This window comes from Cyprinus carpio, chromosome A24 (genome assembly GCF_018340385.1).
Source record: "Cyprinus carpio isolate SPL01 chromosome A24, ASM1834038v1, whole genome shotgun sequence".
In the NCBI taxonomy this organism is placed as follows: domain Eukaryota; kingdom Metazoa; phylum Chordata; class Actinopteri; order Cypriniformes; family Cyprinidae; genus Cyprinus; species Cyprinus carpio.
In genome coordinates this window covers 11,072,133-11,095,110 of record NC_056595.1, presented here as the reverse complement: position 1 = coordinate 11,095,110, position 22,978 = coordinate 11,072,133, and the positions used below count along the sequence as shown (strand labels likewise).

The following is a 22,978-nucleotide window of genomic DNA, read 5'->3' as shown; positions in this document are numbered from 1 at the left end:
CAGATTCATTAGGCTCTATAGATAGATAAACTATAAGAATAAGTGTAGTGAACTAATGTTGCTGTTTGCTGTTTACATGTTTATGATAATAACAAATCAGTTTGCGCTAGCAGCATAATGGACTGTTGTACCAGTTTAAAATATCTGGACGCAGATGATGCCGGACACCTTACACATCAAGTTTAAAAAATTCCAACTAGTGTTGTGTGAATTTAGCTACAGTATTATTTAATTCTAGAACAATTATTAAAATGGGAAACACTTTAGATTACACCACCACATTCGCTATGACTAAGAGTTTTCCCTCGGTAGACTCCTAATTTGCTGCTAATTGATAGGAAGTAAGGTAGTTGTTGTAATAATTGTGTTTAAGGTTAAGGGATCTAGAATATGGTCATGCAGAATAAGTAGTAATAACCAGCCAATATACTAGAAATATGCATGCTTATAAAGCAAACTAGTTAATAGTGAATAGTGATCCCTAATCTAAAGTGTTACCAAAACATGCCTTTTGACTTTTAAATGCTTCGTATCTATTCTGCAATATTTATCAGTCTTGCGGTCTGTTTTCAGAAGAAAACCCCAGAAGCAGAAATGGTTGTGGAGGACAACTCTTCCCCGATGACCCCGATGAATGAAGTCACCTCCAGGACAGAGTTTGATGTCATTGAAGAATGAGCAGATGGAAACAGAAGATGAATGAATCTAGGCATGGGAAGAAAAACAAGGGTGGAAGATACATGTTTTCCTTTCTTGGATTTTTGACGACAAGAGCCTAACTAGTACTAGTACTTTATTATTATATAATTATTATTTTTTTTTTTACATTTCTACAATCTCTCCATTACCCCAGTGGGACTGTCAGATTGATTGATGCTTGTTTGGGGTAGGATAAGCAGATTTGCATGTCTACATAAAATGCACTCCTGCACTTTTTTGCACTGAGGCATATTTACACAGATGTCTTCCAAAGGTTCCTGTTCTGCAGCCTGTAAACATTTTTTGCCAAAAATAGACCCTTACAGTCAGAAAATAAATAAATAAATAAATAAAATAATAAATCCTAGGAGAAAGAATGCATCAAGAATGGGCTTGAAAGATGTTTTAATAACTGTACTGTTATCTTGAATTTTTACCCTGGGAAATACCGTGTTTCCTCTTGCCTTGAGACGCACAATGAATAGTTACACTTTGAGTGTATTATAACTTGTTCAAGAGGAATTTATTTTACTGACTTGGGGCACTGAATAGATTTGATTGTAAATGTCAGTTGATTTATTTTTGTATTCACTGCACAAATTCAGGTTTTGTATACTTTGCGAATGTCATTATGGAGACATTTAGATCTGAAGATAACTTCTATATAAAAAGGCTATTTATTTTATCTTTTGTGAAAGCATGAACAGATCAATTCTGATCAGATCTGATGTGATCCAGTATTTTGTACTGGGACCACATTATAGAATTTTTTTTTTTTTTTTTCTCCAGATCTTAGAAATTTATGGTATGCTTCACTTTCAATATCTGTTTTGCAAATTACTAAATGGAATGTAGTTTTGGCAGTTTTTAGGTCCTGTTTATTTTAGGTGCTCATGTTACTCAGTGCTTGTTGTCTAACTGAATGTCAGCACATGCACATAAACCAAGCACATATGAATACATCATTGCTATTAAACAAATGTTGTGCTAAGCTGTTCTTTTAAGTATTTCTTGTTTTTGTGCATATTAAAGTGAGAGGCTGAATTGAGTCATAGAATATTTTATTCATATTTCCTCAAAAGATTTTGTCTTCCAGTTCTTGAAAAAAGGTATTATACATAACCAATACTGTATAGCATTGTATGTTTGGCAATAATGTTACTCAGTGTTAATCTGTCAGTCATAAAAAAAAAAAAAAAACTTATGGACAGAAAAAACAAAACAAAACAAAACACCAGAATAAAAACTCCAAGTACTTTCGCTTCACTCCACAATGAGCTAAATATTAAGCCATCTTGAACTCTTCTTGGCATCTATATCACCAGTATGTTACTCTGACTTCATGAGTCTAAGTCAGGGGTGCCCAAACTCAGTCCTGGAGGGACGGTGCCAGAGTTTCCTGCAGAGTTTAGCTCCCACCCTAATCAAACACTCCTGAACCAGCTAATCAAGCTAGGCATGCTAAAAAACTTCCCAGAAGGTGTGTTGAGGCAAGTTGGAGCTAAATTCTTGCAGGACACTGGCCCTCCAGGACTGAGTTTGGGCACCCCTGGTCTAAGTGCTCTAATTTTAAAACTGATAATATTGTATGTAGACCCTCATTTAAATATTATGGCCAAAAAGAAAGAAAGAAAGAAATCTAACCAGTACCTTTCCATTTAATGTTTAGAAAACTGACCAGACATATCTGACGTATCCATATTTGTAAAAAAAAAAAAAAATGCTTCAATCAGTGCCCATGGCTATTTTCTAGATGTTTTATATTTTGAAACAACATAAATTTGATGTAACGAATGAACTTACAGTGAGTAGACCACTACCTCATTTTCCCATACTATGTCCACAATACATTCTTTTGAATTAAAAATTCTCTAAAATTATTGTTGTAAACCCTTTAGTATTTTTTTTTTTACATTGACAATGTAAATCAATAACTCTTTTGTAACAGTGCATAATACAAAAAAAAAAAAATCACAGGATTATGTAAAAAGGCAGTAAGGTGTTTTTTTTTTTTTTTTTTTTTTTTTTTTTTTTTTAAACAGTGTTAATCACAGCATCTCCTGACAGTCTGATGTTAGCTCTGTGATTCATTCAGGGGAAAAACCTGAGCACTTCTGCTTGCAATTTGATCTTGGTAGATTGCTGTAAATTCCCTTCATCTTTATTCACAGGATGACCAACAGATCGTTATCAAAAAACAAACATCATGCCACTTTGTAGATCAGATTTGTCCTCTGAGGTCTCTGTTAGGTCATCGTAATATCTTCTCTGTGCTGGTGTTGAATGCTCCTCCTGACGGGGACGTTGTAATGGCGATCGTCCTCTGTGACGATACACACGCAGGGCCACTCCTGCTTGTGGTCGTCTGGGTAATGTGTCACAAATTCCTCTGTGTCAGTCATATATAGACGGAAGGCTTGAATGGTGTGCTTTAAGGCATAGCCCAATAGAAACATCTCTACCTAAAACAAACAAAGCAAATTTTGCCAGTATATATTAAACCAGGAGTCTTCAAATTGAAGAATAGAGAAACAGAGCTTTAAGTTTGTCAATGTCATCATACTTGCCTGTTCTACCCCTCCACTGAAGCCGATCTGGCTCAGGTGATTGGCCAGAAGGGTTTGGGGGTTTTCTGATGTGTCGCGGGCAAAAAGAAGCCAACAGAACACAGGCACTTCTTGATCTACCATCATGTTTTGATGAAGCTCAACAGCTTTGGCCAGCATTAGAAACTTTAGTGCTTCCAGAAGACCATACTCCTCTTCCCCACCCTGAAACACAGACTCGCACAAATCGTGCTTCTCCTCTGGGCTCTCACAGGCCACTGCTGCCTGCCACTGAATAAAAGGCAAATAAAATATACAAATGCATGAAAACGCAGAAATTATCATGATATTTTCTCTAATTAAACTAAAAAGACACTGAATTTTACTTGGTAGAGGATAATGTACATTAATTGTTGTAACTGACCAATCACTTCCAGCTGTGTAATACTGTAGTGTATATGTACTGTAATACACTACTGTTTATTTTCATTTATTTACTGTTAAATTAATATTTTTTATTATTGTCTGTCAGATGCAACCAAGTGATGTCTGAAATCTACATATAATACTAAATAATGAATCAATTTTGACTTGACTTTAAATAACAATAGGGATTGTATCAATCACAAAATCCATTTCATGAACGAAATATTCATTTTGTGAAAGTAATATGAGATTGCGTGTATTCCATTTATGAATACAACATGAAATGGAATGTACAAAATGTCCAAAAACTATTCTTGGCCAAAATGCATTTGTGATAAAGACAGACCCCTTTTCCATGAAATCAGGCACCCTTAAAAATATATAAACAAAATTTTTTAGAATTGCCGGATGTTAACTCACAATGGTGACCAATATAAATTCAGAATTGTGAGTTAGAGGCTGTAATTGCCTTCATTTTTTTTTCCATGGTAAAAACTGGCTTCCATAATAAAGTTTAATACGTTCAAAACAGCATTTATTTAAAAATAAATTATTTTTATTACAATTATTTTAAATGTCTTTCCTGTCACTTTTGATTAATTTAATAGATGACGATTAATTTCTTTAAAAAAAAAAAAAAACACTTATTCAAACTATTTTATGTCTGAATAATATATATGGAATGCACAGCAGAAAAAAAGAGATTCACCTTCTTCTTAAGGAGATCCAAATAACATTTCAGTCTCTCCACAGAACTTTCCTTCTCATTTCCTGACTTGCATTCTGATGGAAACACCCATGTAGCAATCAAATGCTCCTGAGCTTCAATCTTCTCTGGTAACTGTGAGAATAACCAGCAGCTGTTAATCTGAGCTAGAAAACAACACATACATTAGCTCCGTTTACACACATCCAAACAATCTGTTTCTAATAAGACTGATGGCTATACTACATCAAAAAAATATAGTACCTGTGTCATGATGTGTATGTTTACATCCCTTTTATGTCATACAAATGTGGTTATTTATGTCTTGTGAACTGCTCAAGTCCATGAAACTGAATATTTACTAAACATTTGTTTAAAAAAAAAAAAGTCTTCTCATATATGGCAGCTTTTTTTTTTTTTTTTTTTTTTTGCAGTGTCAAGGGAAAAGCTTTAATTATGCTCACGTTTGCTCTGGTGACATTATATGGTGACCTTCTCTGTTTCTGCATGCAACGACTGGGCAATATGCATGTAATGAAGTTTGGTATGAAATACAAGTAATGTACGTTGCTATGTTTACAGTTCATATAATCAGAACTTTAATAATGTGAAATCACACTGGATTCATTCTGACTGATGAAATTTGCATGTTAACATACCTACTGTCAGCTTATAAACCTTAGTCTGGGTAGAAGCCATATGTTATCTGATGCAAATGAACAATCAGTACTCTTTCTCCATGTTACTAGCTGTTTATTTGTCAACTAAAATCTATAGAATGATAGCTCCAGCTTTTGACAGCTCCAGGGTTTTAAAGTTACTTTAAAGTCGACTTACATATGGTGCCTACCCTGACTGAAGTTATTACGAGTACAGAGGTCTCCTCACCAATAGAAAGCCTTCATCCTGCAGCCAGGTGGGCATATTTGTGCTGTTTGCCAGCACCTGATACAATGTGGCTCGTAGGGCACAGTAGTTATCGCCTCTGACTCTCCTCAGACCGCTAAAGCTACTGGACATCTCGCTGTAGCCCTTAAAGAAACACACTGAAGCAAGTCAGAATTCTTAAACAATCACAGTCACGTCAATCAAAATTCCAATAGCATACTTTAAATACATTTCGGGAAAAAAATATTACAAAGTTAGTTAGGTCACCTTTCTGATGAGAGAGCTTTTGGCCGTGTTTCCCCTCCATTCTCTCTCACTGTAGGCCAGTATGTCCACAGCTGGTGCTAAGCTACATCGGGTCTCTACACCAGGAACTAGACAAGAAGAAAAATAAATCATGACAAATACCCATCGAGATGGATGTAGAAAACCTTTGGACCTTTCACATTTTCACAATGATTTGATTGTCTGTAATACAACTCCTTAAAGGGATAATTTACCCAAGAATGAAATGTGACACCCGCCATATATTGCAAGTGTTCTGAGGGTATTTTGCAACTGTTTCTGTTGCTGATTGAGTTTGGGTTCCTTGCCATTGTAGCCTTTTGGTTTGAAAATTGACTGTTTACTCTTATTAGAGCTGCTTTACAGCAGAATAGCTTGTTTGCAATCATGTGATTCTGATGACGCGTGCAATTCAGATGGAGGGCAGGAAGTGAAAAGCAGAATGGATGAGATGGAGTAAAGTACTGTACTGGTTTAGACACTATTACAAGAGAAAGGTATAAACAGAAAGTCACGACATATGTTGGACGAGATGTTATGAAGAGGAGCGATTTTTCAACTAAACTGAAATACTCACTTGCCATCGAGGCGGTGGATATAGGCTAAGCAACTAACCTTGATAGCAAACAAGTTATTTTGAAAGTGAGTCCCGCATTTATATGAAGTATGCGGGATATATGTCACTCCTGAAACTTTGCTGCATGTACAGGTATGTGGTCGTTGGTCTGGTTAGAAGCACGTAAAACAAAACTTTTATTCAAATTCTGAATTGATTATAGCATAGAAAGCAAGCAAATGAAGCAAGTATTTTATTAATTTTATTAATTTTTTATATCGATTATAGCGAGGAAATATAGCTTATTTTGTTTATTTCTTATAGTGAAGTTTAGCATTGAGTGAATTCTAACTGTCTCATGTTGAATGCCTGAGAGTTGACAGCCGAGTATCTATTTATATATTTCTTTATTAATATCTTATATTAACCATTTGCACACACTAGCATTATCCTACTCGGCTCCTCCCAACCGCACATGCAGGTTTAAAAGCCACTTTCTCCTGCATTTTTCAGTCATTTTCTATTGAATTTTGATTGCATTATCAAAAATAATTTACCGTTTAAAACTGTAAAGCTGCTTTAGCACCATCCGTATTGTATAAAGCACTATATGAATAAAAGTGACTTGACTTGAAAATTAAACGTTAAGGTGAAAATCAAACCACAATGTAATGCATTATTTTTGAAAAACCGGACCCTGGAAATACAATGCCAAGTAATGTTGAAAAAAAAAAAAAAAAAAAAAAAATAAAAAAATAAAAAATATTATTATATATATATATTTATATATATATATATATATATATATATATACACATACATACATACATATATATATATATATATATATATATATATATATATATATATATCTGTAAAGTACAGATAAGAGCATATGGACCAGAACTCCATTTGTCAGATAAGTCTGAATTACAGTTGACATGGGAACACAATGTGCTTTTTGTGGGCGAGTTAGAGTGAACTGCAGTGCTAATAAGAGTTATATGGACAAGCCCATTTTTAAAAAATTCTGCTTTTTTTTTTGCTTTTTTTTTTGTGGTCCAAAAAATAAAGAAGGTTATATGGCATTAGAATAACACCAGGGTGAATAAATGATGACTTCATTTTCATTTTTAGGTATACGAACCCTTCAACTGCAATTAGATGCTATTAGATGGTATTGATACCATGATATAAACAAAAAAAATCATTAATACTTATGAGCTCCAGCAGTGGTTTGGGTGGCTTGTTATTGCTGGCTCCCATTTCAATCTCCTCAGCTCCCAGATATAGGTCTGCGCTCCTATGGGATTAAGAGGAACTATCATGCATATGATGTTAAGTATGACGAGTAGTCATGAGGAGTCTAGCTGGAAGAGCTAAAACTGTTATATTAAAGTACAACATCCCAGATGATAATGATTCATCATCCAGGGCAAGTCTAACTGGATATAAAGAGGCTCTGTGATCATTCTTCAGCTCTTTTATGTCAGTTGTTCACATATTGTTTGTGAAAATCACACTATTATAAATTGGATAGTTCCATTATTGTAAACATAATTCTGGTTGAAGGAGTTGCAAGACTAAGCATAATCTTGTCTTGTAATTAATTTGTCTAATTATCAACAGATTCTGGTGTCCAAATGCCTTGACCACCTGCTTTCCAATCTAAAGGTATTGCTGGAAAACAGAATAAAAAAAGAGACACATACTCATCCAATGCCTCGTGCGCTTCCTCCACACTCTCTTCTGTATCTTTCTGTATCAGCTTCACTTCTACTGTGCCACTGCTGAAAAGGATCTCTGATTTTGGGGTGGCAGAAGTGTCTTCTTTTCCTTCGTCTTTCTGTGCAACACTAGCTTCCTTTTCCGGTTTCTCCTTTTCATCTTCTGTTTGTTGAGGTCCAGTTTCTGCATCATTTACAACTTCCTCCACTAATTTCGCCTCGCTCAACACTGGAACCTCACCTATGGCCTCAGTGTCTTCTACAGCAACTGAATCACTGTAAATGAGAAATAGTGCTTATATGATTACAGATTACAGCATGCTCTGTGATTACAAAATGAACACCAGCCTTAGAAACCTTTACTGAATGAGTGTAGAGGCATCATCAACCTAGAAACTCATCGATGACGTTGATGGTTTCATGCTTAATGATGAAACTATGAGGATAAAAAGCTGAATTCAGTCGTTATAAAAATAATATGGCGTAATGTGGATCTGTGAAAATATCTTGCAAACTCTCCAGTTGATCTGACACATCCTGTAGCAAACTCCGATCTCTATCGTTAGTTTGAGCTGATGCTTCTGCATGAGCTCTAAATGAATAAATAAATCTGAAAATAAATACATATTAGGAATAAATAAATTAAATAAATACATTTAAACATAAATAAATACATAAAATAATCAATTAAATAAATATAAAAATAAATGACACAATAAGTAAATACATTTCAAAAGAATAAAAATAAATGTAAAAATAAATACATAAAATAATATATTAAATAAAGGAAAAAAGTAATAAAAATAAACTCAGGGTCAAATTTTATTACAAATGAACTATATTTGTTTTTTATGAAGTCATTTATTTATTTATTTATTTTCCTGTTATTTTATTTATTTATCTACATATTTTTTTTTTTTTTTCTGCAGGTTTTATCCTCCATAAAATAAAATATTGGCAGGGCAAATGAAAATTTTAACCACTGGCAAGAAAAATCCTTAGCGTTGAGCCCTGTAAACTATGCCAAAGTCACTATAATCTACAATCATAAAAAATGTTCCCAAAATAAAGTTGAAAGGAATGCTGTTCAGATAACAATTGTCTTGAGGAATTGCTTGAATAGCTTTGGAATTGCTTGACCTGATACACCATGTGTCCTAATCACACATTAAAACATATATATATACACACACACACACATTATTACCCACAGGAAGTAGACAAAGCCATGAAAACAATTAATATATGGTGTTTAAATTAACAGTGGCTCATTTAAAACAATTACGGCAACTAATGTTGACATTGTTGCTACATTGTATTTTACTGGAGTCTGTACTTTATTGACAGTTGTTTGCCTTAGCGCCACACATAAACTTCCCTTTTTGAAATTTAACTATTTCTATTTTGGCAAATTTGATAACACTCTTAGTGTGTTCACACAGCAAACTATAGCCACTGAACACTGTTATGAACTCTGTGATTAACACAGAGTTTTGCACCATCTAATGGTAATAATAATGAACAGCAGGAAGTACTAACCTTGGTTCAGTGAGTCTAGTTTTCTCAGTGGGGCTTGATGACACTGAGGCACATGTGGAGTCCAGGCCATTCTGAACGGGTTCTGTAGTCTCGCGCTCTTGCTCTGCAAACTTTTCACTCTTCTCTAGAGCTTTCACAGAATCCATGACTTCAGGTTTGTCCATATCAATAGTGCTATAAAAGAATAGAGAAATGAACTAGGGTTATTAGTCAACTAACACTAAAACCATAAAAAAAAAACAACAAAAAAAAACATTTTTGTTACTTAAAATAAATAATAACTAAAATACAATAAATATAAAAACCTAAACTTATTTTAATTCACTTAGTTGTCAAAGTAACATCTATCATTTTCATTTAGATTATTAATAAAATAAATTAAAATATCCAAATAAAAAATAATTACAAATATAAAACTACAACTATAATAGTAATTCGATTATAGTAAAATAAAACAGTTTAAAGACAGTAAAAAGTAAGACATTAACATATGCCATATAAATATATTCTGACCCGACTCGACTGCATTTATTTTCGAACCCGACTTCACTGGACCCGAACATTAACAGCAACATGTGCACGGCCTGCAGCCCCGCAGTCAGTAAAGAAAAATCCTGGTGTCTTGCTGACTGATTTGGCTGCTTCTCCATTAATTTTATTATTTAAAATTTATTTAATTTATTATTACTTTCCATTATTGCCTCTCTGAAGCCACCTTTCCACTATCTCCGACAAATGATCGACCGGAAGTCATTCATTTCCAGTGGAGAGTAGCTCAAGCTCAAATTGGATATGATCGGAACTCCACGCAGCTCCCGCACTACTTTCCATTGGAAATGAATGACTTCTGGTCTGTCACTTGTGTTTCGTCTGAGATAGTGGAAAGGTAGCTTTAGAATATTTGAACTTCTTCGGCTAGACCGTATGCGACCGCCCGGATTTGATGTATTCCAATCTTAACTGTGAGCGCGAGGTCAGAATTACAATTTTTTTTTCCACTTTAACATTATTCTGTAAACTCTATTTCTGGTGCTTTAGAATAATTATAGCAGAAATAATTATTTTATAATTATTAAATCATTATGTATGTTGATTATTTTTTGTGTTTATTTTTTTTTTAATAATTATTTTATAATTATTAAATCATTATGTATGTTGATTAGCCCCATATTTTTACCATGGTGAATAAGCCGAGGGACCAGTTTAAAAGTTCCGGCGAAGGGATTGTGCACACAAAAAAGAAAAGCCTTGCCCTCATGAACACAACATAATGAAGCGAGTGGCTTTTCATGATGGATCTCATATCTATAAGATGGATTTCTGTGTGCGTGGTTACAAACGAATGTTAATTTTTCTACGTGCATTTCTCAAAAAAATGCACTTAACACCAACGTGCAAGAAGTACATTAAAGGGATTGAGTCTTATGGGGTCCATTTGGGGAAAAAAAAAACATTTATTTTAAATTACCCGAGACACGAGGCAACTATGCAGTACTACAGTGTAACATGATCTAAAATTTCTACTGGTTGCCAAATTTCTACTAGCTTATTGTGTCTATCTGTATATAGCCCACCCCTAATATGGACACTCAATTCCAGATCTATAGGAAATAAATTATGTGGAATTTTCCAATTTTATTTATATTTTAATTCAATTTGCATTTTAATTAATTTATTTACTCATTAATTACCTGTCAATTTGTGTAGAGGGTTTAGATGACAGTTGCTCTTGACTCTCAGTTTCCAAGGCTTCTTCATTCGCTTCCTGGACTATGTCTTCTTTTTGAGGCAGCTCTTCCACCTCCATGACATCAGCATTCATTTCATTCTCAACTTTCAGACTCCCAGAGTCCTCCACTAGACCATTGTCTATGGCAGGAGGGAGTCCATTGGTAATATCCACACCTGGAGATGAAGCTTCCTGTGAATGTTCCTGAGTTTGAGAAACTTCAGATGTCACTTGCTTCTGTTCTGCCATCTCAGAATGAGTATCCTCTGAACGTTTGTCCTTTACTTCATCTGTTTGCTCAATGATGGGTTCCTCAGCAATCACTCCTGCTACGCTTTTCTCAATAACATCCGACTCATTAGACTGACCTAAAATGCATGGGTCAGATTCTGTGCTGCTGTTGTCCATCAGTGAAATATCCCCAGTGTCATTAAGACCAGCCACTTCATGTGTCACTTCATTGGTGTCATTCAGATTTAGTTCCTCAGTTTTGATAATTTCCTTCTCATCTACAACCATCTTCACAAGTGTTTCTGGCTCTGGTTGGGAGGAGTTCTTCTCAGATTCTACCTGAGCAAGTGCAGTTGCCTCTTGAACAGGTGCTTTCTTAACAGGTGTTTCCATAGCAGGTGCGACTGTTGACTCTGAACTTGTTGCGGTAGCACCTGCATCATCTGTCAGAGCAGCTGTGATGTCTACCTCTTCAACTGACCTGTGCTGAGCCTCTATCTCCCCTTTCACTGAGGCAACATTCTCCGCAAGTGCTTCATCTGGAGATGCTTCTGAGACTTTATCTGCAATGTTTTGGATTTCTTCAGTGATTTCAGAGTCTGTTTTTGGTGGTTCTATAGCTAAGTTTATAGTTTCTGTTGGAGCAGTTTCAGGAGAAATATTGTGATTCATTTCGGCAGCAGGAGGGACTTCAGTATGCAACAGTGATATTGTAGGGTAAGAGCTCAATGGTTCAAGAATTTGAGCCTTTGCATTTGGCTGTTTGGTTATAACTGATTCACCCAGCTGTGGTTTTGTTTCATCTTCATGCCTGTTGAGAGATTTAAAATGCATTCATAAGTAAAATGTGGATGTTATGGAAAGAACATGAAAAACAGGATTTACTAGTTTGATGTACAGCACTCAAGCATTCTCTTTAGCCCATTTATGTAAAATAAGGTGAAAAATAAGTTGCAAATGTAAATAATTCAGAATTTATTGGTACCGTCATCAGTATTGTGAGGACATAACCACATGTCTTTTGCGTTTGCATATAAATAAATACCTATTCGGAATTAAACAACTTGGCCCATCCAAATGAACAACAGTCCAAACTGCACCAAGTATGTTAAGCTTAGCCAATTAAAACAAAAGTCAATGTCTTAAAGCTACAGTACAAAAGCACCCTGCTTAATTCAAGGTGTCAAAGTGACATTGTAAGAGGGCTGCAGTCAAATGTGTGATCCGGGATGTTTTTAAAAATAAGCCATCCACTTGTTCCTGAAGCTGAGGTCTTTCTGAAGACTGTACAAACATGTTGTTTAAATCGGATGCATCAACAAGAAAATTTTTTCCTCTTCCATTTGTCCTGTTGTTAGCTGACTCAAGCACGTGGAGTACTCCAGAAATTGATGGGCATCTGTATACTGTATCAAGTGTACACAGTGTCAGTGATTATAGGTTCTATTTGCTTTTGAAGTAACGTGCTGCTTGTGTCCAGTGTATACAGCTGACATTACAAATTCCACAACATCCAAACGAGCCATTTTGGGAGCTTGGTTAAATAAGTGGGGGGGGGGGGGGGGGGGGTTGTGTGTGTTTGTTTGTTTTTTTACTGGAGAGGATGTTTTACGCTATGAAACTCATAACAGATATGAATTAAAATTCCCAAAATTTAAATTCCGAATCTATTGGGACTTTCACTGTCACTCATAAGAGATAGCTGCAGTTAGCAAACAACTAATGATCCAAAGATACAATCAATTTCAGATGGATAAAATCAGGTCCCACACTTCATTTAGTCTCGCCCAAGAAGTCGTTTCATTCAGAGATAAGTCACAGTAGTTCTGTTTCATGCCACGTTAGTTAAAAAGTCAATCATTACCTGTGCTCTTCATCTGAAGTTGGACTAGTGCAGACATCCGTTCCTGCCTTAGTTGATGTCTTTGATTCAGAGCTGTGCAGTAAACCTTTAGTCTCATCCTCTGTATGGTGACAAGGGTTTTTTCGTCCACAACAATCCCAAACGTTCCCCATGTTGGCACAGGCTGCAGTGATAGCTTTCAATAAATCCACTTCTCTGGGTTTAAGTTCAGACCAAAGGATGTGCAGTTATCTAAAGCAAGCCGCTTCCACTTCCAGAGAGCTAGCCATATACAAATATTATTTCTCCAGACAAGATTCTACATGCCCCGTACCAATACATTTGAGCAGTGTCTGTAAATAATGTCTATCTGTAATAACGTGTATCTACAGGAGCTGACCATAAACTGCACTTCTGAGTATCTGGTCATCTGCTCAAACCTGCAGATTGAAAACAAACACAAAGTCCCACATGAGTACTGAACATGCCATTTCTAATCATCTAAAGACACAAGTTGCAGGAAAATCAAAAAATGTGTAAAACTCTAAAAGCTTCTTACATTTAGGGGATCTTGTATTAACAAATTGTAATTTTACAGTATTAACAATAACTGTAGTAAATATAGAGACTATGTTTTGGTCGAACAGGTGTTGTTGAAAAAATCTTTTAAGTGAACAAATCCTTGTTGCTCAATTCCATGCATTGATTCCTTTTTCATTCACAGAATTCTATTAATTTTGACATGCTTACCCGTTTTATGAGCCAACTATTATGAATTGTTTCATTAGCTTAGCCTATAGCAATAGCAAATAGCATTCATAGCATATACCTCTTTAAAATCCCTATTGGAATTTTTTTCCCAAAACCAAGGCAACTGAAAAAGTTGGCAGGCACTGTCGTACTCTGTAAAACTTGTTTCCGTTGACTCTGTGCCCTAATTGAGTGGTAAGCCATTTGTAGTGTTTTCCAAAAACATAGTGGACATTATCGAGGCACCCTCAGTGAATTTGCTGACTCACACTCATTTCCAAAACATTAGTACTCCTCTTGCTGGATCTGTCTGTTGCTTTTGACAGTTAACCACCAGGCCCTTCAGGGTGTCTTGGAGGGGTGAGATGTCTAAGCCGCAACATCTAACTACTGGGATGCCTCAAGGCTCAGTACTTGGACCACTTTTCTTCTTCATCTACATGTCATCACTACAATCTGTAATCCAGAAACATTTATTTTCGTATCACTGGTATGGTGATGACAGAACTTTTCATTCCAGCCCAGGTGATCCAAGAGTAGCTGCTCGCTCCTCAGCCTGCCTGACAGACATTTCTTGCTGGATGAAGTGCCATAACCCTCAACTCAAATTTAGCATTAAGCATATCCGCCAACCCAACACTTTACCACAACTTCTTCCAACTAGACGCATCAACCATAACCCCTTCCAGGACAACCCGGAACCTTGTAGTTGTAACTGGTGATCATTTAACTCCTTGTCCAAGCTCTTGTTCTATCGAGGCTGGACTATTGTAACTCTGTTTTGGTCATGACTTCCAGCATGCACTTTAAAACCTCTGGAACTGATCCATAATGCAGCAGCAAGAGTGGCCTTCAATGAGCCGAAGAGAGCGCATATCACACCTCATTTTGCATTGGTTGCCAATAGCATCAAATTCAAGGCACTGATGTTTGCCAACAGAACAACCACGGGCTCTGCACCCCTATACCTAAACACACTACTTGAAACTTACAGTATGTGCCTTCCACCTGTAACCTTTACCTTGACTGTTCCCTGCTGGTGGAATGACCTACCTAACTAAACTTTATATTTGATGTTTACTGTTTGTGGGTTCCACATGTATTGTTCATCTTCAGCCCATGCCCACATAGATCCCATGAAGGCCCCATATGTTCAAACCTATATGGGACCCACATTGTGAAAAACACATGGGACCCATATAAATTGCCCATCTTCAGCCCATGCCCACATGGAACCCACGCTCAGGTATAACCCATATGGGGCCCACATATCAATGTTGGCTGGTCCCTGCTGGTGGAATGACCTACCTAATTAATAGTAGCGCCTTCTGTGTTAGTCAAACCTGGACTTGTAACAGCACTTACATATTGTTGTCCTTTCTTTTTTTTAATTGCTTCTATTATCCTCATTTGTAAGTTGCTTGAGATAAAAGTGTCTGCTAAATAATTACATGTAAATGTCAATGTAAATGAGTCAGTGGAATTAATTAAAATCCCTAGTAAGGTACATTTTTGTTAGGGAGTTTCCATTCTTTGTTGAATTTCTTTGAAATACAGAAAAATAACCCAAGAGCTTAAAAAAAAACTTAAGTTATTAGCTAAAATACATATCACAAAATACTTCACAATGTACTTCACAATGTACTTTCTTAAATAACTTCAGTAGGTATATTATTTTTTATAACAGTAACTGTCATCCTTGCACAAATCAAGAGTCACTCCATGAGCCAGAATGACACACAAACATGCAACACAAACTGACTTTCAATTTTACGGAGATTAAACACTAGATGTTTAGTTTTCCATGCTGTACAGTATATTAATCTTAGTGCATTGGCGAGTTTTAGTGTTTGTACATTACGCGTGTGACTGAAGTTGTTTTGCGGCGCAAGGCACAAGTGTACACAGCACTCAGAATGATGACATTGTTTACCACAGATACTACTGCTACACTGTCTGTCCTACATGTAACTATATCCAATAAAGCATTGTTATTTCCCTAAAACAAAGGTCTAAAATATTCCTTGACTTAGATTCCCAAGCTCCGCAATATTTAATACGAGCCAGCATAAGCACATGTGAACTGTCAACACCACCGCGTTAGATGAATCAATACTTCAGATCGCCAAAATTTATATGGCATGAATTTTGAAATAACTCAAACATCACAATTCCTACCTAAATGTGAAGAGTTCTCCACTTGCTTGCCAAGACAGACGACCACTTTTTGCGTCCAGGAAGATCGACGTGTATTAATGGCCGTCTGTAGTTTCACTTTCCGTCTATGAATACACTCCCCACAGGAAACCGTGAACGTCAAGGTTCTCTACTGATAATATCTTTTCTTGTCAAGTTTAATGAACCAAAAGAGGGGCGGAAAAGTCAAGCCAGTTCTTCCTTCATAGCACTTGAAGAGGGCAGTGCATGGTCTCAGATTAAAAGAATGTAGTGAAATCTGATTCTAGAGGTCTCCATATCCATTAGCCGCACATCCACACAGTCCACAACTATCTTGAACCTGCATTAACGCAGTCTGTGTAAACATAGCTAAGTTATGATAGCTGCTTTATCCACCCTTGTGAAAAAGTTCACATTTGCATACTCCTAAAAAGAATGCTTAGTACAGAATTAACATACTTAAAAAATAAATAAATATCAGTGTGGACACACACGTAATGTTTTTGGACACTTAAATACACTTAATTGTTTTTGGACATTTATATGCAATTAAATAAAAACGTATTATAGTTTAAATGTCAATGCAATTACTTAAATCACAACAAAAGATTAAAACAATTATTTAAAATGTACTTAACCTTTTTAAAATTTTTACATTTTTAAAAGTGTGCTCAAGTACACTTATGCTGTCTTTTATTTCATTAATATTATTTGCAAGTATATTTTTAAATATACTTTTAAGATTTGAAGTACACTACAAGTGCAAATTCAATACAATTACGCACACTTTTTCATCAGGGCAGCCCACTTGCTCTGATTACAGTTCTCAAAGTTTACTGGTTGGTAGTTTACTCATGATTTTAACAGAGATAAGAGATAAATCTATTACAACAATAAACACATTAGAAACTGTGTGCCTACTTAGTGCCATAACATCCAAATCATGCCAAGCTAAAGCTACTTTTTATATAGCTAAAGCTCTGTTATGTTTACATTAATAAATTGTATTTATCCAAATGGCTCAAATTAAATTCAGATAAATAAGTAGTTACATAAACGGATTACATAAATAACTTTTATTCGGTGATAAATGGTAAACTCACTCAATTAGGTTACAGCTCATTATACACAGTGGTCACTATACAAAAGTTAATGCATTTCATTACAAAACATATGTTAAATGTGTGAAAAAGTTTGATTAATCAAAAACAGGTGCATTTGGATTCAGTAAGTGGGATAGGTACACTTTAAATCACATATTATATAAAAGGGTATTAATATGTACAGTGTTGTGGTACTAGTCCAGCAAAAGTGCAGTTCAATAGAATCACAGCAATGATATAAAAAAAAATAAAAAAATCCCCTTCAACAGGCTATTTTCTTTCTTGGAATTTGCTTGTTTCCTGCCCACACAGGATGTTATTCAGACACTCTGCTGCAGTGGATCCTCTTCAAGTGTGTGTGAGCTGCTGAATGTGAAGTTTTAGTTCTTCAGGAAGCCCCAGTTCTGTTATCAAGTCCAAGCAGCACTTCAGCAGCTGTTTCAGACTCTCTGCTGTACAGAAAGAACCCTGGCAAAGAGTTCTTGGTGAATCTTCACTCACACCTCTGACATTTCCACAGCAGTCATTATTCGCTCCATCTCTCCCACAACAGTCCCCATTGTCTGAGCACCTAGATTCTCCCCCTTGGTTCCTGTTCTCGACATTTAGGTTCTCCATGTCATCCACCATCTCAGTCACACTAGGTGGAGGCCTCTGCTGGGCTTTCCTCATGGCCTCCACCAGCTCGTCCTCATGTGTCTCCAATCTCTGAAGCAGATTGGTAACTGATGCTAAAGCTGGGCTTCCAGGCAGCTGGACCTGACACCAGCATCGAACGGCACTGCGGAAGGAGAAGACAATATGACGATGGTCAAAAAGAAGATAGGACACAAAAGCTTTAGGATTGTGAGCAGGTACAGTGGCCCAAAAAGAGACATTTTTAGATTTCATTTAAACTGCACGGTCCTTTTTAATATGAGTGAATGTATCATGCGAGTTTTTCTGGAGCTCACACAGGTATCCTAGCAGAGTAAACACAGGTGTAAAGCAGTGCTTTTTAAATATTATTTAATAGTTTATAACTATTATAGTTTTTATTAATATTTTGAATTCTCTATTATTTTTATTTTTCAGTTTTCATTTTAGTTAAATGCTTTAGTTATTTTAATATAATTTAATTATTAATTAATATAATTTAAATATTAATATAGTTTTATTTAATTTCAGTTTTAATTCAATTAACAAAAATATTTTTATTAGCATTAAGTTAACTAAAACTAAAATATTATTTCTAAACTAAACAACTGTTTATTATTATGTATAGGCTATTATAGTATTTATTACATTTGCATTAGCTTTCATTAATACATTTTCAAGTTTCTAGGTTTCAGTAGTTTTGTTTTGTGCTTATGTCAGTTGTACTTGTTTTGTTTTTAAATATTTCTATTTAGCTTCAATACAGTACATACAGTTAATCCTAACAACACTGCTTGACAAGCAATAAGAATTAAAAATGATTGTCTTATTTGTGCCATTTTTGTTTAAAACAAATGCCACTTCTTTTGATGTTTTGTTGTCTAATGCCATAAAAGCCATTCTTTTTATTACCAGAACGTTCAGATACTGTTAGTTTATGTTGTAAAAATAACCTACACAGAACAATCCTAGAAAGCTAGGAATTGGTTTCCAAACAGTACCAAATAGAAACCATATATTACATACAAACCATCAGTGGAACATTCTGTGTTTACTAGTACTGTAGTTTAATTATATTATCATATTATAGTATGCATGGAGCAATCACGTGATTGTCCATAAACTCTGTACATATAAGGCATAATTATGAAGACTGTGCGTGTTATACCCACAAAATACCTATATAAATGTGGTTAAGTGTGTATATATATACAATTTGTTCTTATTGTTGGCCGTATTTTGCAAGGGTTTCTAATAGTGGTCAACCGTTATATCACCAAGGCCGATATTTGACATTTTTCAATTATCGGCATTGGCCGATATGTTTTTCTTTTTGGCCGATGCGTTCGAGGCAGGACTTTTATTTTGACTGAGAGAGGCAGCGTCTGAGCACACAGTGCTCACATTCGCCCTCTTTTTTGCTGTCGTCGTTAACAGTTCTGTCTAATACGAATAGAAGTCTGTCTAATAATCCAATAGAACTGTTAAACAAAGAAATTAAAATGTATACAAAAAGTATTATAATGATTGCTTTTATATTATTAGTAGTAGAAAAGCAAACATTATAATACTTTCTCGTTTGCCGTCAGCATCCAGCAAATACGTATTTACATCATTTAAACAAATCTCTGAATGGCTGATTAAAATTAATTTCACAAACCTTGTCAACTTAGTCGAATCCAGTAGTGAGATCTTGTGAAGCGTGCATGTGACCTGCATGACCGCGTGTTCTCTGCGTTTGTTTTGTTTTGTGAAGTGTGAATGCTTTAGTGATTAAATTTGTGATTTGTGATTATTTTGCGCTTTATGCATTTGCCCACTGTCATATTCATGTCATTTTCACTGTGTGCTGTGTAAAATTAGTGTTAGCTTGGTTTTATTTGAAACAAATATAATGCAATGCACATAAACTTCCCAGAGTGCACTGTTGGTTACAGTTACAGCTTTAATTATATTTTTATTAAATAATTATTTATTTGTGAAAAATTCCTTGTCTTCTAAATTATAAGTATGTTTATTTTACAAATTATTTTTAATACATTTTCAAATGATTTCAAATTTCTTAAATATTGATTTAAAATAAATAAAATTATATCGGCCACCCTGCTTTCCAAGATATCGGCATCAGCTGTCAAAAAAAACCCCACATATCGGTGGACCACTAGTTTCTACTACTAAAAAGGCCATAAAATTATGACAGATAAGACAAAATGCACCTGCTTACCTCATGATTCCTTTAAGCTGACCGATGATCGTCATTCTAGTGGCTCCTTCTGTGTATCCCATGTTGAAACCAGCCTGTAGTGACGCTTCTTTCCCTGCATCACTGCCATCTCTGAAACCATCCTGACAGAAAACCACATGGCAGTCGTTTCTAGACTGCGCTGCTTTCACTAACTATATACCCATGATTGTGTCTTTTGCACCGGTGTTTTTTTTACAAACTCATACAGTGCATGAACAATTGAACAATCTAAAGCTCATTTTAGATTGGAAAAAAAAAAAAATAAAAAAAAAAAAAAAAATATATATATATTTATTATATATATATATATATATATATATATATATATATATATATTTCCGCTGAAGCATGTATATGCATGTGAATGAAAGGTTCAGCATTAATTAATGACTGTTCAGGTACCTTTGCGCGTTTTTCCATGTTGTATTTCCATTCTTTGTTCTGCAGACTAATATCATCCACATCCTCGTCGAACACATTCTCACTAGACGCCACTGATTTCACCCACGACATGATGTTTCCAAGCTATAATCTCACCGAGTGTGAATTCAACGTGGAAACGTATCTGATGAGTAAAAGACGCTCGTTTCGGCCTTTGACAGGATACATAAAACACATTCACATCCACGTGCTCATGTGACTGACGTCATCAGAATGCATATGAAGCGCTTTTCTTCATCTGGTTGCTTCTGGGCGTATTTACACATCATATCGCCACCTGCTGGTCTACATGTAACCTAAACTTGATATATAACAATGTCCTATAATTACATTAAGTAAAGCATATTAACATTTCATTACCTTAAAAAATTGGGAATTTGTTTGACTAAATTATGCATACTAGCCAGTGAAGACGAGCCTGTACCTACGTACGTAAGGTACCTATTTTGAAAGAAAATGTTTCAAATTTAATTTAAAATAATGTAGTTCATTATTATTATTATTATTATTATTATTATTATTATTATTATTACTTCTTTTTTTTTAGTAGCTAGAACATTCTATGTGTCTTTCTTCCAGTTTTGGTGTATTTTTTTGGCACAATAAAAAAACACCTTTCCAGAGTTTCAACTGAATTTTATCAAACGGAATCAACTGAATTTTGCAAGCTGAAAATAGTAAAATAACAAAAGTCGAAACAAACAAGCAAAATATTAATGATAAAATGAAACGCTAACTTGATTTGATATTAATAATATAAAATATGAATACTGCACATTCATAGTACAAGTATGTGTACTATAGAGTAAATCACCGCTAGATGCCGCTAGATTCACATTAAACTGTGTCTGGATTCAACAGACTGATTTGAGTTGATCCTCGTACGAACAGAGATATTTATTAATGTGATGTAATTGCACTTTTGCAGGGATATTGATACAAATAGTCCGATAAAGGAATTATATATGGAATCTTATTGAGTTTAAACGGCTCAAGTTACTGTCAATAAAGACTACTGTCAGGCAATAATATTTAGAGTAAACACTTAAATGGAAATTAAAGGAGCTGACAGTGATTGTTTCCCCCGGTATTCTTGAACAATAAGACAAAGTGAAAGATGGAACAATTTTTAGATTACTGAAAGCCTTATAAGAGCAATGCATTAATTAGAATTCCAACATCACTTAAGAAACATGACTTTATTTCTCAAAAAGTGCTATGTTTAATGAAGAGTCTAATTAATTTTACTAGTCTAATTCAAAGTATTATGTTACATATGCTAAATAGAGCAGTATTGTAATGTGAAGAGGATGAATCCACTTCAACAGAAGAGTGACCTTTATAATTATGCTAATTAAAACACCTCATTTATCTTCACTGTTATTTCGGAAAAGGAATCATTTTTAGGTATGCAACTTTTAAAATGAGCTCTACGTGAGTCATTTGTCATCCTCAAAGGTGCTTTGCACGATGGTGAGTAGTGCTTGATCCTGGTAATAAATTATGTCTTATAATGAGCCCAATTTTTACAAGCTTGTGTGATGTTCAAACGGTGAAGTGGCGCAGCAGGTGAGAGATTTATGAGAAGAGAATCATCCTCTATTTGCCCAATGGGTAGAAATGTATCCATTGAATGTTCTTTCCTCACCGTTACTACTTTGTTCAGTGCTGATATCAGTGTGGAAAATCCAAATTCATCACAGGTTCTGGAAACCTCAGGAATCCATGGTGAAATTTAATTGAAAAACCAACATACAGTGATTTTACTGCTTAGACTCAATAGAAAAGTTAAACAGCTAAGCAAGTTTCAGCTTACAGTAGACTTTCACAACTGAAAACGTACTGACATTTCAGCAAACATCTAAGGTGAAATAATTATGAATTTTACTGCTTAGACTCAATAGAAAAGGCATCCATCTATATTTTACAGTAAACATACAAAACATACAGTTAAACAGTTATATAATGTACAAGAACAATAACTTCTAAATGAATAAATAAATATTTATTCAATATTGCTAACAGAAGACTTTTAGAACCGTAAGCATCTAAGGTGAAATAATTATGAACATGCATTTAAGTACAGTAATTATGAATGTAAAACATAGATAGATAGATAGATAGATAGATAGATAGATAGATAGATGGGAGGACTTTTGGAACCGTAGGTTGGTTGGTTGGTTGGATTTTTTAATTATTAAATTTAAAATAATATATATTTTTAAAGTTTTAAAAGAAATATATGTCTTTAAGTGTTAGTACGGCACTTTCTCTCTCTCTCTCTATTTAACTGATATATAAATAACTGGTTTAAAACATATAAATATAAATTAAAATAAAGAAATAAAATAAATATAACTGAAATAAATATAACTGTTTTTCTATTGGCTTATTTCATTTTAACTCTCACTTTATACTGCTTTTAAAGCATGTTATCTTAGCGAATAGTG

General features: G+C 34.8%; 1 protein-coding gene across 4 annotated transcripts; it reads right to left on the bottom strand.

Annotated features, from left to right (window-relative positions):
* Nucleotides 1-2,744: 2,744 nt before the first annotated feature.
* otulina (OTU deubiquitinase with linear linkage specificity a) lies at nucleotides 2,745-20,759 on the bottom strand. 4 transcript variants are annotated; one of them, XM_042714176.1, is made up of 11 exons: nucleotides 20,490-20,759; nucleotides 13,197-13,615; nucleotides 11,064-12,143; nucleotides 9,373-9,546; nucleotides 7,819-8,109; nucleotides 7,324-7,409; nucleotides 5,533-5,639; nucleotides 5,266-5,409; nucleotides 4,381-4,512; nucleotides 3,267-3,536; nucleotides 2,745-3,161 (listed from the first exon to the last, which is right to left on the bottom strand). In XM_042714176.1, the coding sequence occupies exons 2-11, from the start codon at nucleotides 13,346-13,348 to the stop codon at nucleotides 2,946-2,948; spliced, it is 2,652 nt and encodes an 883-aa protein (XP_042570110.1). In that variant the 5' UTR covers nucleotides 13,349-13,615; nucleotides 20,490-20,759; the 3' UTR covers nucleotides 2,745-2,945. The 4 variants fall into 4 exon arrangements, with proteins under 4 accessions (XP_042570110.1, XP_042570111.1, XP_042570112.1 ...); XM_042714177.1 differs by lacking the exon at nucleotides 20,490-20,759 and adding an exon at nucleotides 16,104-16,449; XM_042714178.1 differs by lacking the exon at nucleotides 13,197-13,615.
* Between the last annotated feature and the right edge of the window lie 2,219 nt (nucleotides 20,760-22,978).

Excerpts from the sequence above, each read along its gene's own strand:
- otulina (XM_042714176.1), bottom strand. The coding sequence starts at position 13,348 with ATGGGGAACGTTTGGGATTGTTGTGGACGAAAAAACCCTTGTCACCAT. Across the intron at positions 12,144-13,196 it reads ACTTCAGATGAAGAGCACAG|GCATGAAGATGAAACAAAAC; the intron begins GTAATGATTGAC and ends ATCTCTCAACAG. Across the intron at positions 7,410-7,818 it reads GCGCACGAGGCATTGGATGA|GAGCGCAGACCTATATCTGG; the intron begins GTATGTGTCTCT and ends TTAATCCCATAG.